Source organism: Alligator mississippiensis, chromosome 2 (assembly GCF_030867095.1).
Source record: "Alligator mississippiensis isolate rAllMis1 chromosome 2, rAllMis1, whole genome shotgun sequence".
NCBI lineage: Eukaryota > Metazoa > Chordata > Crocodylia > Alligatoridae > Alligator > Alligator mississippiensis.
Genome location: NC_081825.1, coordinates 217,204,727 through 217,221,975, shown reverse-complemented (window position 1 = coordinate 217,221,975; position 17,249 = coordinate 217,204,727). Strand labels below are relative to the sequence as shown.

General features: G+C 44.5%; 1 protein-coding gene across 3 annotated transcripts in view; it reads right to left on the bottom strand.

Moving 5' to 3' along the window:
- CAPRIN1 (cell cycle associated protein 1) overlaps positions 1-15,662 on the bottom strand; it is a 64,567-nt gene extending 48,905 nt beyond the window's left edge. The window contains exons 1-2 of one of the 3 annotated variants that reach the window (XM_059722755.1): positions 15,455-15,662; positions 14,883-15,112 (exon numbers count right to left, since the gene is read on the bottom strand). In XM_059722755.1, coding sequence (XP_059578738.1) covers positions 14,883-15,110 — 228 coding nt within the window. In that variant the 5' untranslated portion in view covers positions 15,111-15,112; positions 15,455-15,662. The remainder of the gene's footprint in view (positions 1-14,882; positions 15,113-15,454) is intronic. The other 2 variants (XM_059722754.1, XM_006259975.4) reach the window with 2 other exon arrangements.
- Between the last annotated feature and the right edge of the window lie 1,587 nt (positions 15,663-17,249).

Genomic DNA, 17,249 nt, shown 5'->3' with positions numbered 1-17,249 from the left:
CAACACATGGAATGCTGCATGTGTAAAGTATATAAACCAGTACCATTGCTTAATTCAAGTTTAAGTAGTATTTTAACAGCAAGGAAAGTCAGCTGTGTAAATTCATTAGGCAGCCAGCTCATGTAATTAAGCACCGCTCAATATATTGGTATCCTTTAGCAGGGTGGGAGGTGATATTCGTTGCCAGTTTACTATGGCCATTACAAAAGGTATCAGTTATTCTCAACAATGGGTAACATGGCTGCTGCTAAAATTTGTTCATAAAAATCAGTCAATATCATAGGTTTCATAGACATTAGGGTTGGAAGGGACCTTGGAAGATCTTCAAGTCCAGACCCCTGCCCCAGGGGCAGGAAGTCAGCTGGGGTCATAGGATCCCAGCAAGATAAACATCCAAATTTCTCTTGAAGGTATTCAAAGTAGGTGCTTGAACCATCTCTGGCGGCAGTCTATTCCAGACCTTGGGGGCTTGGACAGTAAAGAAGTTGTTCCTTATGTCTAGCCTGAAACGGTCTTGGAGGAGTTTGTGACTGACCTTGTCATCCCTTGGGGTGCTCTGGTGAACAGACATTCCCCCAGATCTTGGTGAGCATCCCTAAGTTTATAGGCAGCCACCAGACTGAGCCTGAGCTTTTCCAGGCTGAAGAGTCCCATAGCTCTCAGCCTCTTATCGTAAGGTCTGTTTTCCTGACCTCTGATCACGCGCGTGGCTCTCTTGTGGACTCTCTCAAGCTTCACCACATCCTTTTTGAATTGTGCAGCCCAAAACTGAATGCAGTTCTCCAGCCACAGCCTCACCAAGGCCGAGTACAAGGGGAGAATGACGTCCTGGGATTTGCTTGAGAGGCATCTATGGATGCAAGCCAGTGTTTTGCTCGCTTTACTAGCCGCAGCATCACATTGATGGCTCATGTTCATCTTGTGGTCAATCATAACCCCCAAGTCTCTTTCATCCATAGTGTTAGCCAGCGTAGCACTGCCGAGCCTATAACCACGCGGAGGGTTTTTCTTCCCAAGGTGGAGAACCTTGCATTTTTCAGTGTTAAACACCATCAGGTTCTCGTCCGCCCATTTTCTGAGCCTGTCAAGGTCAGCCTAGATCACCCTCTTGTCCTCAGGTGTGGACGCTTTACCCCAAAGTTTGGTGTCGCTGGCAAACTTGGCCAGCAATAGAATAGCTATGGGCATGCTGCAGCCACCCTTAAAATACCCCTTTGCAAGCTCCAAGTGACCCCAGGGTCAACACTTTGGGAATCCCCACCTTACTTCATCAACATGGTCCTACCAGACACTAGGAGTCAATGAAAAGAACTCCCAAAATGAGTCACTTAAAACAATACTGGACTTTACAGTGAAAGAGAACTCTTCCCCCCACACAAAAACACATTTGTGCAACCTACTTTCCCCAAGTGCATGATTCAAAACTTTCTACATAAACTCCATTACAGGGATAATACCATACCAAAATACAGCCAGTGAAGGCTAAATGTTCAGTAAAAGCCAATATTTTAAACTGCAATAACTCTTAGTAAACTGTAACTTAAATGTAATCAATTTTGTTCAGCATTAAAAATATTCCATCAGCTTCTAGAATTAGTTTTACAATTCTGTAGCAAGCTAGTTGTAATATACCTAAGACTTTACTGTAAAACTGATTATTGTCCTGAATGATAACTGAAAACTCAGGCCATTCAAATTAATAGCATGAAGTACAGTGACTTGAATACTTGTCCAAAGCACCTCCTCCTGAAATTAGTCATTAAAAAAATAACACCCCCCCCCCCACAAACAAACTGTAATGGCCATAATACCAAACATGTTCTGGTTTCTATGAAGACTGTTCAGTGCTTCAGAACATCTACTTTTGATTTAGAGGGCAGTATGCAAAAAATACTCTAGGTAGAATTACTGTTTGATTTTTTTTTCTTTTTTTAATTTTTTTTACATTCCATGTACCAGCCAACTGTCCTGAAAATCTGAGGTCATATGCTTTGAAATCACGTCGCACAAGTCTTTTATCATTGACATTTCAGACATTTCTTTGATTTTTTGTATTCTGTTACACACAATCTATGATCTCTAGGAACCAACAGTGGAGCTTTGAATGCAAACAACTTTTGAGTCTCCAGTTGAGGTGTGGCCAAGAGTGGAATACTTTAGCTAGAAACATTACAAAAGTAATGAGTCAAACTTTAAAATGTTAGTAGCTATTTTTAACAATATGTGAGTCTCTTCAAATTTGAGAATGTATGTCCAAATAATTTTTCAGTCCTTGGCAGTTTTACTGTTTTTACGATTTCCAATGGAATGCTACAAATTCACAGAAGATGATTTATTTATTCATTAGATTTATATGCTACCCTTCCCAATAAAGGCTCAGGGCAGCTTAAATGGGTATCCTCCCTTCTCTTCCTTTTTACTAGAAATATATTCGAGTTAAACTGAATTTGACAGATGCTTTTCTAATCTTTCATAGTTTTAAAGTATCAGCTGGATCATGACACCACACAGTTTTAAATGGCAATTCCTTTACCTTCCTGTATGTGATACTGTATTAATAGCTTACGTGGTACTCTAAACAGGAATTAGATGGAAGAGTTTAATTAAGTACCTCTGAAATTTTAATCATTTCTCTACAAAATGATGCCAGACCATATTCCATGAAGTTTGCTTAATTCCTCTGAAAAATTGTTTGAAAATAAAACTTGTACCACTATTTCATGTTTTCTTCTGTTTGATTTACCAACTACATCCATCATAAAGAATATCTTAACTATTACCTCCCTAATCCAGCAACAACTACAGCAGGAAAACAACAACGAAAGTCTCTCTGAAGTAATAATAATAATAATAAAAAAAACTTGGTAATACAAAAATCTTGGTAAAACATTCTTAGGTTTAAATGTTTATCCAGTGATAAAATTACTGAAATGCTATGGAACAGGAACACAAAGCATTTTGCTCAAACTTCCCTTAACCAATTCACTTTCTGGAGACCAAACACATAGAAGTCCAACTCAAAGGACTCTCATATTCTGGAAAACTGAGAGCTTGTGAAAAGGATATCAATGTGTAGACTGCTTCATATTTTAATCAAGTGTGATGGCTGGTGCTAGGTAAAAAGTTATACCTGCTTTTATTCCAGCTACCATTTTTATTCTGAGTCGCTCCTTGTCAAAACAACTCATTTTGTTGAAAACCCTGCAAATAAGGCAGGCATCTTTTTCACTTCATAAAAATCTGGCTAGATATTATCTTTGACAGAAAATTAAATCCACAGCTAAGAACTTTCTGAACTCCCAGGAATTTACCACCATTTGCCCAGGTGTTTCCTTTTGGGAACAAAAAGGCACAACAGAATGGTGGTCAAATGGAACACTGGGTGAGATCATCAACAGCATTCATACAAGGGGACTGGGAGACACAGATAGCAGGAAGCAAAGGCATTTTATTTTATCCTTAACAGCCTGCTTTCATTTGAACAGCCATATTTATTTTCCTCTAGTTAGGATTCCAGTTTAGATTTGCCTGGAGTAGATAAAGAAGCCTAGTCAGTAACAATACAGGAGCAAGCCTGACCATCCCTCTAATGAACCATCAGTTTTACATAGATCTCCCTCCCTGTCACCACAAACTGGAAGAAAAATAATCACAATTTAACATTAGTTCCCCTAAAAGCTTTTAGATGGTTACTAAACCAAGGTGAAGACAAAGTTAGATAGCCTTTCCCTCTGCATTGCAGCTGAAAAGCTAATGTGCATTTAGTTACAAGTTAACACACTAAGGACCATAAATACTAAGTAAGCACTCACTTTGTGCTCAGAACTATGGTATATTACAGATTACTATATTACAACAAGCTCAGATACTACCAGAAAAGTAAGCAAGATGGTCCCTCAAACTATTCTGTTAACCAACATCTTCCTAAATACTGTAACACAGCTGCAGTAAAAAAAAAAAAAAAAAAAAAGTTCTGCTTTGCCTGCTGCAGTGTCTGGGAGAAAGGAAATGTTTTCCTATTTTTCTGTACCATCTTTATCCTCAGTCCTCAGGCAGGATAAATATTCTGAACTATAAAAGCAGGAACAAAGACATTTAAGAGGCCAATGAGTAGAAAACTGATATAGTAAATGGCTAATGAGATGGACAATGAGTCTACAGAGATACATATTCTATTTAAACGCTGACAAACTGCTGTGAATATTGCAAGGGATATTTCAAACCTTTGCCTCTTTTCCCATTGTGACACTGATACATATTTTAAATACCTTTAGTTCTCTGGATAACAGAGGCTGCATGTTTTATTTTATTAACCAAGTACACAAAATCATTACAAACATAATCTGATTAATTACAAGATTTTAATGTCATGTTAGATAATGTGACAGGTCCATTACAAAATCTATTGCCATCAACCTGCCAATAACAAAGAATTAAAATAAACCATCCCCAACTTCCTGAGAAAATCAAAGAGGTAATTTTTTTAAAGAAGATTCCTTTTCAGCTAAATTTTTCTACACTTGATATCAAAACTAAGCCTTTTCATCTGAAGTATGTGAAAAAACCTTATGTTCTGATAAATTGACATGTAATGCAACTAACTTGTTTTCTGTCCTTGGTAGATATCTTTCATTGCATAAAGAAAAACTTGGAAATAAAGACCTTACGAACTAAAGTTCCATATTTTTGTACATGTATATTACAAAGTTTGTCATCTAACCTTATCTCCCCATGGTACATGGGGGACTTTTCATGAGAGAAGCAAAAAACATTTAAACAGTACAGACATCCCATACTTAAAAAAAAACAAAAAAAAAAAAACCCCAAAAACTAAAGTCCAAAAGCAAAATTTAATGTGAAATTAAACAATAAAATGTTCTGAAATTGCAAAAATCAATTGGGGATCATCTATTTTGGATCTTGTCCTGCTCAAAAGGAAAGAACTGGTGAAGAATGTGAAGGTGATGGGTAACTTGGGAGGAAGTGATCATGACACAATAGAATTCCAGATCCTGAGACAGGGAAAGTGCAAGGTCAGCAAAATTAGGACACTAGGTTTCAAAAAGGTGGATTACATCCAACTCAAAGAGTTAATAGGTATGGTGTCATGAGATGACAGACTGAAGGAGACAGAGATGCCCAGGAATGCTGGGAGGAATGGGCAAAGCATTAGAAGCCAACAAGAAACTTCCCTACACAATGGAAACACAAGAATAGCAAGAGACCAATGTGGCTGCACAAGGAACTTCTAAAATGTCTCAAATACAAGAGGAAAGCATACAGACAATGGAAGAATAGGCAGGTCACCAAGAAAGTGTACCAGGAAATAGCCAGAACTTGCAGGGACAAAATGGAAGGCAAAGATAAAGAATGAGCTGCACCTGGCTAAAAGGTCAAGGACAATAAGAAGAGATTTTATAAATAATAGCCAGAAAAGAAGGACCAATGAAGCTGTGGGTCCTGTGTTAACAAGTCAAGGAAAACTCCTAACTGAAGTTACAAAGAAGGGAGATCTACTCAACAGCTACTTTGCCTCAGCCCTCACAAAAAAAATTAAGCTGCAACCACACACTTAATAAAGATTATCTGGATAAAAAGGGATTTACTCAATTTGTGATTTCCACAAGAACTGCAAAAAAGGTGGTTTCCATGACCACCACAAAAACTGGTAGCCCCTGCCATTTGTGCAGAATCACCACTGGGGAGCAGAAACAACAGGACAGGACTTAAAAATGATGGCTTCCCAGTGGCTGCTACAGCCTGGCCTTGAAGCCTGCAGGGTGGGAGGGAAGAAACAACAGGACACAGGACAAGAGACAGAGAAGCTGCCAGCATGAAGGTGAGCAGCCAAGACCAGCTGCCACTCCTCCCTCTGCCTTTTGTGAAGCCCTGCCCCTCACTGCTGATCAGTAGGGAGGCAGAGGCGCATAAAAGGCAGCCCTCGGCCAGTAAGTGGCAAGGAGCAGGGCTACATGGAAGGCAGCCCTCAGCCAATCAGCAGTGAGGAGTGGGGTAAGGGGGCAGGTGCTTACCACTAAAAGATCACAAAAATGGTGCCCAGCATCAGAAGCAGCCTACAATTTTTACTTTGCCTCCATGTACTTTAAGTAGATCCCTATGAATAAGGAAAGGGGCAAGAGAGAGTCAGCAGGGCCAGATGAATGTTACCCCAGGCTACTGAAGGAACTGAACTGGCAGAGGAGATCTCAGAGCCCCTGGCAATGATCTTCATGAAGTTGTGGGAGATGGCCAGGTACCAGAGGACTGGAGAATGACCAGCACAGTACCCCTCGTTAAAAAAGGCAAAAAGGAGGACCCAGGAAACTACAGACCAGTTTGCCTTACCCTACCTAGGAAGTTACTAGAGCATAACCTAAGGAAAGCCATTCACAAGCATCTGAAGAAGGAAAGGCTGATCACAAGCAGCCAGCAGGGATTTATGAAAAACAAACTGCATCAAACAAACTTAATCTGCTTCTTTAACTTGGGCGGATGAAGAAACTACAAGCTGGACAGATAACTGGCTCAACAGCTGCAAGTGAAGGATAATTATTAGTGGGTCTGAGACAGAGGCAGGTCTCAAGTGGAGTCCCAGAGATATTTGTCCTGGGCCTGGTTCTGTTCAATATGTTAATTAATGATTTGGATGCTGGCACAGATCCAGCCCACCAGGCCATTCTATCCAGCCCATGGGGCCCCTAAAAAATTTAGAAAATTAAATATCTATTTGCTCCTGGGTGCCTGTCAAAGATGACAAGAGCCAGCAGCAGTAGGACCCAGGGGAAGCTGGCAGCACAACCCAGTACCAAGGCCTACCCAGCCCTGCCCCCACAAACAGAAGCCCCTGCCTAGCAGAGGCTTCTGGCCTGTGACTGTGGGCCTGTTCCTGCTTCCCTGCACCGGAGAGAGAAATGCAGCCTTCAACAGCTTGCCAAAACTTGATAAGTGGCCCTCCACCAGAAATAACTGCCCACCCTGTTGTAATCCATGGACTAGTCTCCCCGGCCTTCTCCCAAATATCTGTTATCTACAGGTCTACACTGTTCTAGGCAGTGTATACGTAAATTCCTTCTTGAATTTAAAATAGTTGGCTTACTCATTCACATTAGCATTACTGGGAATTAACAGACAAGACACTATTGCATCAGTGAGATGGACCTAGATCTTTCCCTTATCTTCCTCATGGATGAATTCATTAATAGGAGGAAATTAATCACAAACACATTAATAACAGCATTAGCTTCCGTGTTAGCAACAAGCCAGTGTTTTAGCAATAGCATGCCAACCCCCACCTGCTCCCGTCCCACCCCTGCAGTCCAAGTTTACCATCACTGGCGAATCAGCTGTTCTGAATTGTTGCTTACCATGCTTTTGGCAGCACGTTTTGGAGGAGGCTGCATTGGGAGAGGGTGAAAGAGCAGCTCTTCACACAGAGCCAGGATGACTGGAACAACAGCAGAGGATCTGCAACCTGCAGGGATGGCTAGGTCACAAGCTGTGGGCTGCCATTAGTAAAAGGTTACCAACCTGATCTACTGTATTCAAAAATATATTTTTTCTATTTTGCACCTTTAGCCTTCTGCCCTTACACCCAAGCCAATTTGATCTCTTTTGTTCTATTATATTCCATTTGACAGTTTGATTGCCAGTACCTTTTTTCAGTGTACAATCATCAACTGTTATTTTCAAGTGGAAAAATATGTTTTTAACAGTTATTGAACAGGGTATATGAGAAGCTTCTGTGCAGAGGTTAGCTGCTATACAGAGGTTTGAATACTCCAAACATTTTCTGGAACATTTTACCTGTTTTGCTTTCAACTAAGACATAAAGGCACATACACATCAACAAAACAGATGATGGATCAATGAAACTTTAAACACAAGATTTTTTCAGTTCTTTTTTTTTGCATCCAATATATAGTTGAAAAAGAGAACATGCAAGCTTTCGTGTGCAAAGTACCCTACTTAAGGTCTGAGGAAAAAGCAATTGTAGCCTAAGCTAAATGTGAGTTAAAACAACTGTTTAACTCCATTATGCAAATGAAGAGTCACTTGAAGAAGGGAAAGAGGGCAGTAAACCTGTGGAGAAAACATTATCAGATATACCTGGAAAACAAGTAAAAGGCGGATGAAATAGATAAAATGGATTATGTAAAAGAATAGGACCATACAAAAAAGAAGAGGGACATCATTATCTGTCCAGTACAGAGAGGTTAGCAGGGGGATCAAGTAATTAGAACGAGCAATAAAACCATATTCTGCGATTTTCAGCATCCACTAAAGTTATGAATCTTAAATTTAAATTTTTTTGCTCCAGAAGTTTACTACCCGTTGCCCTATTGCCAAGTGATTATTTTCTTTCCCATAATGGAGTTAAACAAAAAGCAATTGTTTTAGATGGTATTCAGCTTAGGCTGTAACTGTTTCTTTCCAAGGGCAGCGTGCGCCCCAAAACCTGCCTAACATCAAATAAATAACTGGTCCAAGGAAAGGTATTACTGAACAAACCCTGCTTTTCCCATATTCCCTGGACCAGCAGTTACAGAACCATTCTGAACCTACATATAAGAATGAATTCAAATGAGGAGCTAGTGCTCTGGAATGATTTTTTAACACATGACCCTTAACCATGGGGATTGATGTTAGAGCTTATTTATCCAGGGTAAGTCGATTTAAGAAACAATGGGAGGTCATGAAGCAACTGAAAATGAAGTTACATTTTTCACCACTTTTGAGTCTGTTGCCTGGGACCATGTCTGAAGGCCTTTCAGCAAGCCCAGAATGCAGATGTGCCCTCCATAAGCTGTGTTTCTTATTAGAAAGCTGTTTCAGAAGTTAAATAAGAGCAATGATACCAAGAAACACTGTCTACTTTTTAAGATGGATAAAATTAGTTTAGGAAAGGAGACTATATGGTTTGCCTGTGAAAGCAAAGGACTAAACTTGATCCAGGATGTCCAAAGCCCTGCATTCCTAAAGGAAGAAAGGACTGGGCGCTCACTCTGAAGTTGTTATGCAGAGCTACAATAGAGAGATGTCCAATAAGGTGACTGAGCCTGGACTGGATACTATAAACAAGAACATCTTCACAGAAGCAACCAACTTGAAAACCGATAACAGACTCAGGGCCCTTCTGATGCCATTGAATAAAACAAACAGATCTACTGATGGAGAAAACTACTTGTTTCTCAAAGCTACACAGAGGGTACTCTGTGTAGTGGTGGGAGAAAAGAAGCTGGGAAGCTTGGAGCACCTGAGAAACCTGATGTCTGGCAACAACAGCCAGCAGCAGCACTAAGACAGTGGTTCCCTTCTGCTTCCACAAGATACAACTTACCACAGCATCCTAGTATAGACTGACAAATAGGTTCTTTACGCGTTGTCTATCAAGAAGGAAAGGCAAAGAGAAAAATATTTAAAAAGACCAAGTAGTCTATTCCAATGGAAATTCCTATATTACAATGACGGTCACATAGTAGCAAACGTTGCTAACTAGTATATTTGGATTTGTATCTAAAATTGATAAGTTGTAGTAGTTAACTGAAACATTTTAAAACACTGCAAACCCTGACGGGCACAGTTTGTTTTAGCTTAAATCATTTCCTGACTTTCATAGATTTCATAGACATTAGGGCTGGAAGGGACCTCGGAAGATCATCGAGTCCAGCCCCCTGCCCAAAGGGCAGGAAGTCAGCTGGGGTCATAGGATCCCAGCAAGATAAGCATCCAGTTTCATCTTGAAGGTGTTCAATGTAGGTGCTTGAACCACCTCCGGTGGCAGGCTGTTCCAGACCTTGGGGGCTCAGACAGTAAACAAGTTCTTCCTTATGTCCAGCCTGAAACGATCTTGTAGTAGTTTGTGACCATTCAACCTCGTCATCCCTTGGGGCGCTCTGGTGAACAAACGTTCCCCCAGATACTGGTGGTCACCCCGATAAACTTGTAAGTGGCCATCAGATCACCCCTGAGCCTGCGCTTTTCCAGGCTATAGAGCCCCAGGGCTCTCAGCCTGTCATCATGGGGTCTGCTTCCCTGACCTCTGATCATGCACGTGGCTCTTCTCTGGACTCTCTCAAGCTTCTCCACATCCTTTTTGAATTGTGGAGCCCAAAACTGGACATGACTCTGAACCACCCCTACACCATGTCCCATGCCTTGCAGATAGCATCCAAATCCACTATTACTCCCCCAGCCCCTTACTGGGCCACACTCAGTCTCTGGCCCAAGTAGGCCTCAGGTCCCTTTACGTGGACCTTGGCCCCTCACCGGACCACTCCCCCCAGCCCCTCACTGGACCATACTTTGGCCCATCTCTGAGCCAACTCCAGCCCGTCTCTGGGCCACACACTCACTCCTCCCCCTTACTGGGTCACACACTCACTCTCTGGACCTTTCACTCCTTAGGCCCGAGGTCCCTCCTGGTTGACCTTGGCCCCAAGCCTTGCCCCCCTCTACGAGGTGACCCACATGGCAGGGGGGTTGAGGCTTTCCAGTGCCCCATCCTCACCTTTCACTGGAGTGGCACACATGTAGCATTTCCTGGAGACTGCCCTGCCACGGGCAGCCCCACCACACTAACCTACTCCAGCAGCGTGTAGATTCAGGTCTTACTCAGGACCAGAAGGAACCTCCTCCATCCCCATAGTTCCCATCCTAATCTCCAGATAATTTGGGAGCTGCAGTCTTCAGGCTGAAGGAAGTTGCTCCTCCAGCTCCCCAGATGAAACTGCCGGCCCTGCTCCCAGGGTCTCGGCTTATACTCTGCCTGCCCAGCCCTCCTCCAACCAGGCATCCCCGACTTCTTCCATACAAGATGGGTTAAATAAAATAAGGGTTCACACAGCCTTCTGCACCAATTTAAAAATCACCTCTCATGTAGATCAGAACTAAAACCATTACAATTTATTGAAAAAAAACCCTTTTAAATCCAGGGCTTTGCATATGAAATATTAAAGGTTAACAAAAAAACTGAGATGCATTTTTTCCCCTCAACACTGTATAAAAAAAGGCTTAACATTGTGCTCCTCCCTCAGAAATTTAATCAGAAAAACAACAGAAATAGTTTGTTTTCCTTCAACTTCAGAAAACAAGCCTAGAAAGTCAGCGTCAGAGGGTAAAATAGGCAGGCAGTCTATTGCACGCAGCAGATCAGGGAGGAAACAGGTAGCACAACAGCAGATTCAGCAGGAAGCAGAAAGAAGAGCAGCAGATCTGGCAGGGGGAGAGAATCAGAATGGCACTTGGGGTGGGTGCAGGGATATTCTTTCTACAACATGTGCGTCAAAAAGGTGGACCACTCATTTATATCCAAGTAACTCATAATCAGGCTAAAGAAAAGACTACTTAAATCAGGAGTGTCAAACAGGAACAAGTGATTGGCAAGGGACCAGTCCATGGGCTGGATGAATGGACCATGGGCACTCTCCTCCCCACCCCAACTCCACATGCTGAATCCAGCACCCATAAAGACTGCCTGAGCCAGTGAAGGTATCATATAGGGCTTGCATCCTGTACCAGCCAAAGCAGGCACCACTGTGCACAGCACTGGGGGAAGGGTCCCAGACTGGCCCCAGGCAGATAATGCATGCAGTGCAGGTCCTGGAGTGGATGGCAGCAGCCCTGAGCCGGGGGGGGGGGAGGGGAGAGAGGGGCCCCCCGCAGGCCAGTATGCACTGTCTGTGGTGTGTGGGTCCACTTGAGACCCAGGGCCAGCACAAATGGCTGGATGATTTCACTCCACAGGTCAGATACAGCCTGCATGTTCCATCTTTGGCACCCCTGATTTAAACAAAAAACCTCTTGGATTAAGAAACCTAACACAGAAGAGATCTTCATGAAAGGGGAAAAGCAACTTTTAGCTTTCCTGCTCTCTCAAAATGAGATATCAGAGGAATATAAATTGAACGTGTGTGTGGCCTTGCGTATAAAAAGTTTTTAAAAAGTTCAAACACTTCAGAACAGTATCCAGTTATGAATTTTAAATTAACATTTTTGCTCCAGCAGTTTCCTGCACTTTCCTTCTTCAAGTGACTGTTTGATTTCAAGAAAACACAAAAATATTAATATATAAGCAACCATTTAATAAATGCTTCCAATTCATAATTTCTACCTTAAATTATTTTGAATATACATTTTTACTATGATCCTAAAATTCTACATGATTAGTATTAGTCATGCTATTTCACTTACAACACTTAAAATAAAACTGAAACAAATATCTACTTAAAACTAATCTGTGAAATCTGATTTACCACAAGTGTTTTCTTTAGGACAGGTGTGTCAAATTCACCTTGTGCACCAAGCCAGATCTGGACCATGGCACTCCTTGCAGGCCAGATCTAGCCCCAGGGTACAAGGAAGCAGCAGCTGCAGCTCTGGCTCCAACCCAGGGCACTGCCAGAACAGCTCCAGCATAGCAGCAGTTCCAGGAAGGGACATGGAGCAGGAACTGGCAGACAAGGTGGTAGGGTCACAGAAGTAGTGATAAATGAAGCAGCCAGAGGGCAACTAGGGTGTGTCAGCCCTTGCTTGCCGTCCTGGTATGAACTGCTATGTCCCCTGCAGCCCAACGGCCCTGGGCTCTGCAGCAGGCCACTGCATCCCCAGCCATATCCCCCCTCCCCTCAATTTCTCATGGCCTGCTAGTAGTCTGGTAGGAAGGATATAGTGGGTTTGCAGACCACATCCAGCCTGAAGGCCATAATATTCAACTCCCCTGCTTTAGTAGATTAAGCCACGTTTACCATTTTAGACCTGAATTAGCATTCCTAAAAGGAATGCTAATTCATGTTTTATCCTTAAAAAATATATCACTAAATCATGTTTTATTTCTCCTTTGTTCTTAGCCAATGACCATTCAAAGCTAATTTAGATCAAAAGCTGAAACCTCTTTTGGCAAAAGCATTTTATTTTCAGTGGCTGAAGTTCATGATTCTTAATGTTTTTCATGTACTTCTCTACAGCTTCACCCTTCCTGATCACACATGTACAAAACACTGAGACTACATTCCCAGATATTTAAAAAATTCAAAATCAAGTTGTTTAAAGAATTGTAGTTGAGAAATAGCATGTGATTCCCAACAGGTATGTACAAGTTGGGTTGGACATGAAGCTTGGGTCAGTCTCTGATTTCTGAAGGAACAGTCATCGAATCTTACGTATAGTACCTTATTAGAGAGTCTTTCTGAAGACAGAAACAAGCCTACAGTTACAAAATGTTGTTCAACACAACTAAGACAAAAATCATTTGTATGTTATGAGGTCTGCAGCAGGAAGCCCTTCTTCATGAGCCTTCAGAGCTGTGCAGCTTTTATTGATACGATATGCAGGAGCTTCTGACCCTTCACTCACCTTCATTAATGTGCTTAATGCCAACTTAACAATGAATACAACCTTTCTTTGTGCACTCTGACCACCAAAGAGAAAACAGTCAAATACACTATTGATGCACAGTAAATTCAACAAGTTAAATATCAATTAACATAACTACTGCACAGGTTTCTCTCAAAAAAGGTAGTTTCCATGCCAGGCTACAAAAAGCAATAAGCAACTGAACAAAGGGCAAAATGTTCATAATACCTGTATATTACACATTTCCATGTTATAACACACATGTAAAATTAACAGAAACAAAGAAATTCCTAAGACTGTCTCTCCTTCATTTTTACCTATTTGTATCAGAAAAGAATTGCCTACTTGTGACTTTACATATCCCCCTCAGAAATTATGAAAGAAAAATCAATCTATTACAACTCTTAAGGGACTATGAGATTGCTTTAGAAGTAAAGGTAAGAACCACTGTATTCAGACCGCAGATACCATGTACTTATAAGCTAAGGAACGTAAAAAAAAGCTGAAGATATTATTTGGGTATATTTTCCTTCTCCATCAAGTTCTTAATTTTTTAAACACAAAATTCTGGTCTTGAATGTTCTAAAAAAAATCAGAGAGATAACTTTCGGTTCCCTTCCCCGACTTCCCTGCAATTTGTATTTAAAATTCCATTTGAAGTCTTTTTACTTAACCTAAATTACCTGGGGAATGTCACAAAGGAGTCTGAATGCTTCTCTAGCTGAAAACTAAAAATCTGTTTACACATAAACTGACTTAGTTAAAGCACTTTGAAATACAAGTCTGGTAACATCTTGTGCACAGGCAAGGCCTGAGCAAGATCTAAGCAGGTTTTTATTCCCTGCATTTTTGTGTTAAGTCTCTTAACTCCCTTGCTATTTTTAATAGAGGGGAGGAAAAAAAAAAGAAAATTCACACATATACATAGTAGCAAAACAGAAAATATTTCTTCTACCATTACAACCTAAATATGTTAGGTCCAGCTAAGAAACACCCCCCCCCCAATGTTACTGTGTTCCAAGTCCTGTTTAAAAAAATATAATAGGCACTAAGCCTGTGTTGGGGGAGGGGGGTTACCATGTCACTGCACCCATCACGCCCTGCTGCACCGGGCCTGGCGCATTTCCCCCACACACCCCCAAACGCAGGGCAGAAGAAAACGTGACCAGGGCCCTCTTCTCCGTCTGGAGACCGCAGCTGCTGTTGTCAGCACGCGGGCCCCGGGCACGAGCTGCTTCCCGGCTTTGTACCGCCTGCCCGCTCACACAAAGCAGCTTCCTCAGCGCGTCCAAGCCGCTGCCTCCCCTCCCCCGCCCACCCCACGCCCGCCGCCATGTTAGCTCCAGCCTCCATGTGCTCGGGCTGGGAAGGCGCCGGGAATCCTCCCCTCCCCCGCTTCCTGGCCGGGGTCGCGCTCACCCCCGGGGCCGGGAACACAAGGCGGGGAGCAGACACACCCGGGCCCCCGGGGGGGGGGGCGGGAATCTGGAAGCTTCCAGCGGGGCCGGGTGGGAGGGGAAGGGCTGAGGCACCTTTTTCTTCTCCAGGTTCCGTAGCTTCTTGTCAATGACGCCCAGGATCTGCTTCATGGCCTCGGTCTGCACCGCCGTGATACTGCCGCCCGCCGCAGCCGCCGCCGGGGCGTGAGGCGTGGGTGTGGGGGGGGGTACGGCCGCCGTGGCCGCAGGCGGGGAGGCCTCACTGCCCGGCGCCGCCGCCGCTTTGCCGCTAGCCATCGTGCTGCTGGTCGCTGAGGGCATGTCTGCCGGGGAGGAGGAGGGAGGGAAAGAGAGAGCGCGTGAAGGGGGGAGGGGCGCCGGACGGGCCGCCGGAGGGGACACGCGGGGCGGGGCGGGGCCGGGCCAGACCGGGCGCGCACTCGGCACCTCCCCACCCCCCACCGTGCGTGCGCCCCGGCCGCACCTGCCGGCGCGCGCCCGATGCCCAGCCCCGCCGCCGGGCCCGAGCGCGTGAAGAAGGCGGGCATGTGACCGGCAACCCCCCTCTTCAACACCCCCGTTCCGTTCCGTTCCGTTCCATTCCATTCCGTTCCAACGGTTGTTTGGTTTCGTCCCCCACCCCCGGTCTGTTTCTAGGCCCTCACCAAGTGTCCCGGGGAGGGGGACGCCGCCGTGCGCTGCGCTCTGCCTGCGAGGAATGGCCACCTCAGCCCGCTCCGGCCCCGCCGCGCCTGTGACCGCTGCAACAAGCCACTCAACCAAGCAGGGAGAGAGAGGGAGAAGGAGAGCGGGCGCGAGCGGCGGCGGGGGCCTTGCGGCCGGGGGTGGCCGCGGAGAACGCCTGCGCGCCGAGCAGCGCCATCGCGGGGCCGGCTCAACGCTGCACCCCTCCCCCCCTCCCCGCGGGGGGGTGGGGGGCGGTGAGCTGCTCGCTTCCAGCGCCCGAGGGAGGGGCGGGCCTGGCCGCGGGTTCGAGGCCTGCGGGGGCCGCGGCCGGGTCTTCTCCCAGCTGGAGCCTGGAACTTTAGCCGCAGCGCCGCGACATGGCTTGGGCCAGAAGCGAAAACTGCTCTGAAACGATCACCGCGCCCCCCATCTGTGTGTCACACAGCAACGTACCCGCACACACATGTGCATGCACACATATATACATACACGCACACACACACATATATATATATATACACATCAATGCATGCATGCATGCATGCATATATATATATATATATCTACACGTGTGTGTATACACACATACATACCTGTGTGCATATATATATGCACATGCATATACATCCTTACATATATATACCTGCCCCCTCTCTCAACACTCAGTATACACACCCACAGATATAGCAGTTCAGAGGCACCCTGACGACATGGGAGGGTTGTTCCCCCACTCTATGGTGGCGCCTTTGTTCAAGCCTTTCCTGCTCTTTATAGGAGGATGTCAAGTCAGGAAGGCTGAGGTCTGGTCTAAGCCTGCGTGCCCCAGCCCCTGGCCCCTGTCAGACGGCATATACCGCTGCCACTGTCCATGTCTTTCTCCCCTGATCTGTCTGAGGGTGGTGAACAACTTCACCCAGTTTCTTCCTGGGACTACAGCCTGATTTGGACTTAGCCCAGACACAGGCAGGGAGCGCAGGCAATTGACAGGTCAGCTGTGGAAAGCAAGCTGAGAAATGGTATAGTAAAGACTGCTTTGACCTGAGGGAGGGTGCATGTCCGAAGCCTGGGATCAGGGTCCTAATTTGGGAGGTGTAATGGGATGGTCTGTCACCTTAAGAGAAAGCAGCTAGCCTGACTAATGGGTGGCAGCTGGGGGAGGGTTAATGAGGATGTGGCTCACTGGGAATCAACCCCCAGCAGGCAGAGCTAGAAGCACCAGAGGCAGGAGATTTCTTCGTTGCCAGGAGAACAAGCCTGGGAAGGGGAGGCTGAAGTCACAGCAGACCCATCCCAGGGTCCAGGACAATAAATTTTATTTTTTTCCTTACTGTACTTTTTTTTCTTTTTTTTGGTGAAAACCTATGTGACTGGGGCATGCTGACAGGTGTGACAGGCATCAAAGGCCAGCAGGTTTCAAGACAATGTTACTGAGACTTGCTGTGAGATGCTCAAGGAAGGGACAAAAGTCTGGTTGAAAAGGCCCTGAGGTGGTAACTGTCTGTAGGAGACTTATGTTACATTTTAGGCGTGTCCACATGCAAGCTATGGGCAAGCAGTTTGTTTTCCAGTCTGTGGCAAGATGATTGTTTGTAACTTTTATAAACCTTTCTACAGATTTATCCAAACCTGTGTCAGCTTGAGATTAATTTGCAGTAAGTGTACTTTACATGTTCAGAATATGACACTAGTGTACTTGCCTGCTTGTTAAACTGTTTCACATCAAAGGCACAAGTTGCTAGCAACAGATAGGCTGCCCTGACTACGTGCTAGTTA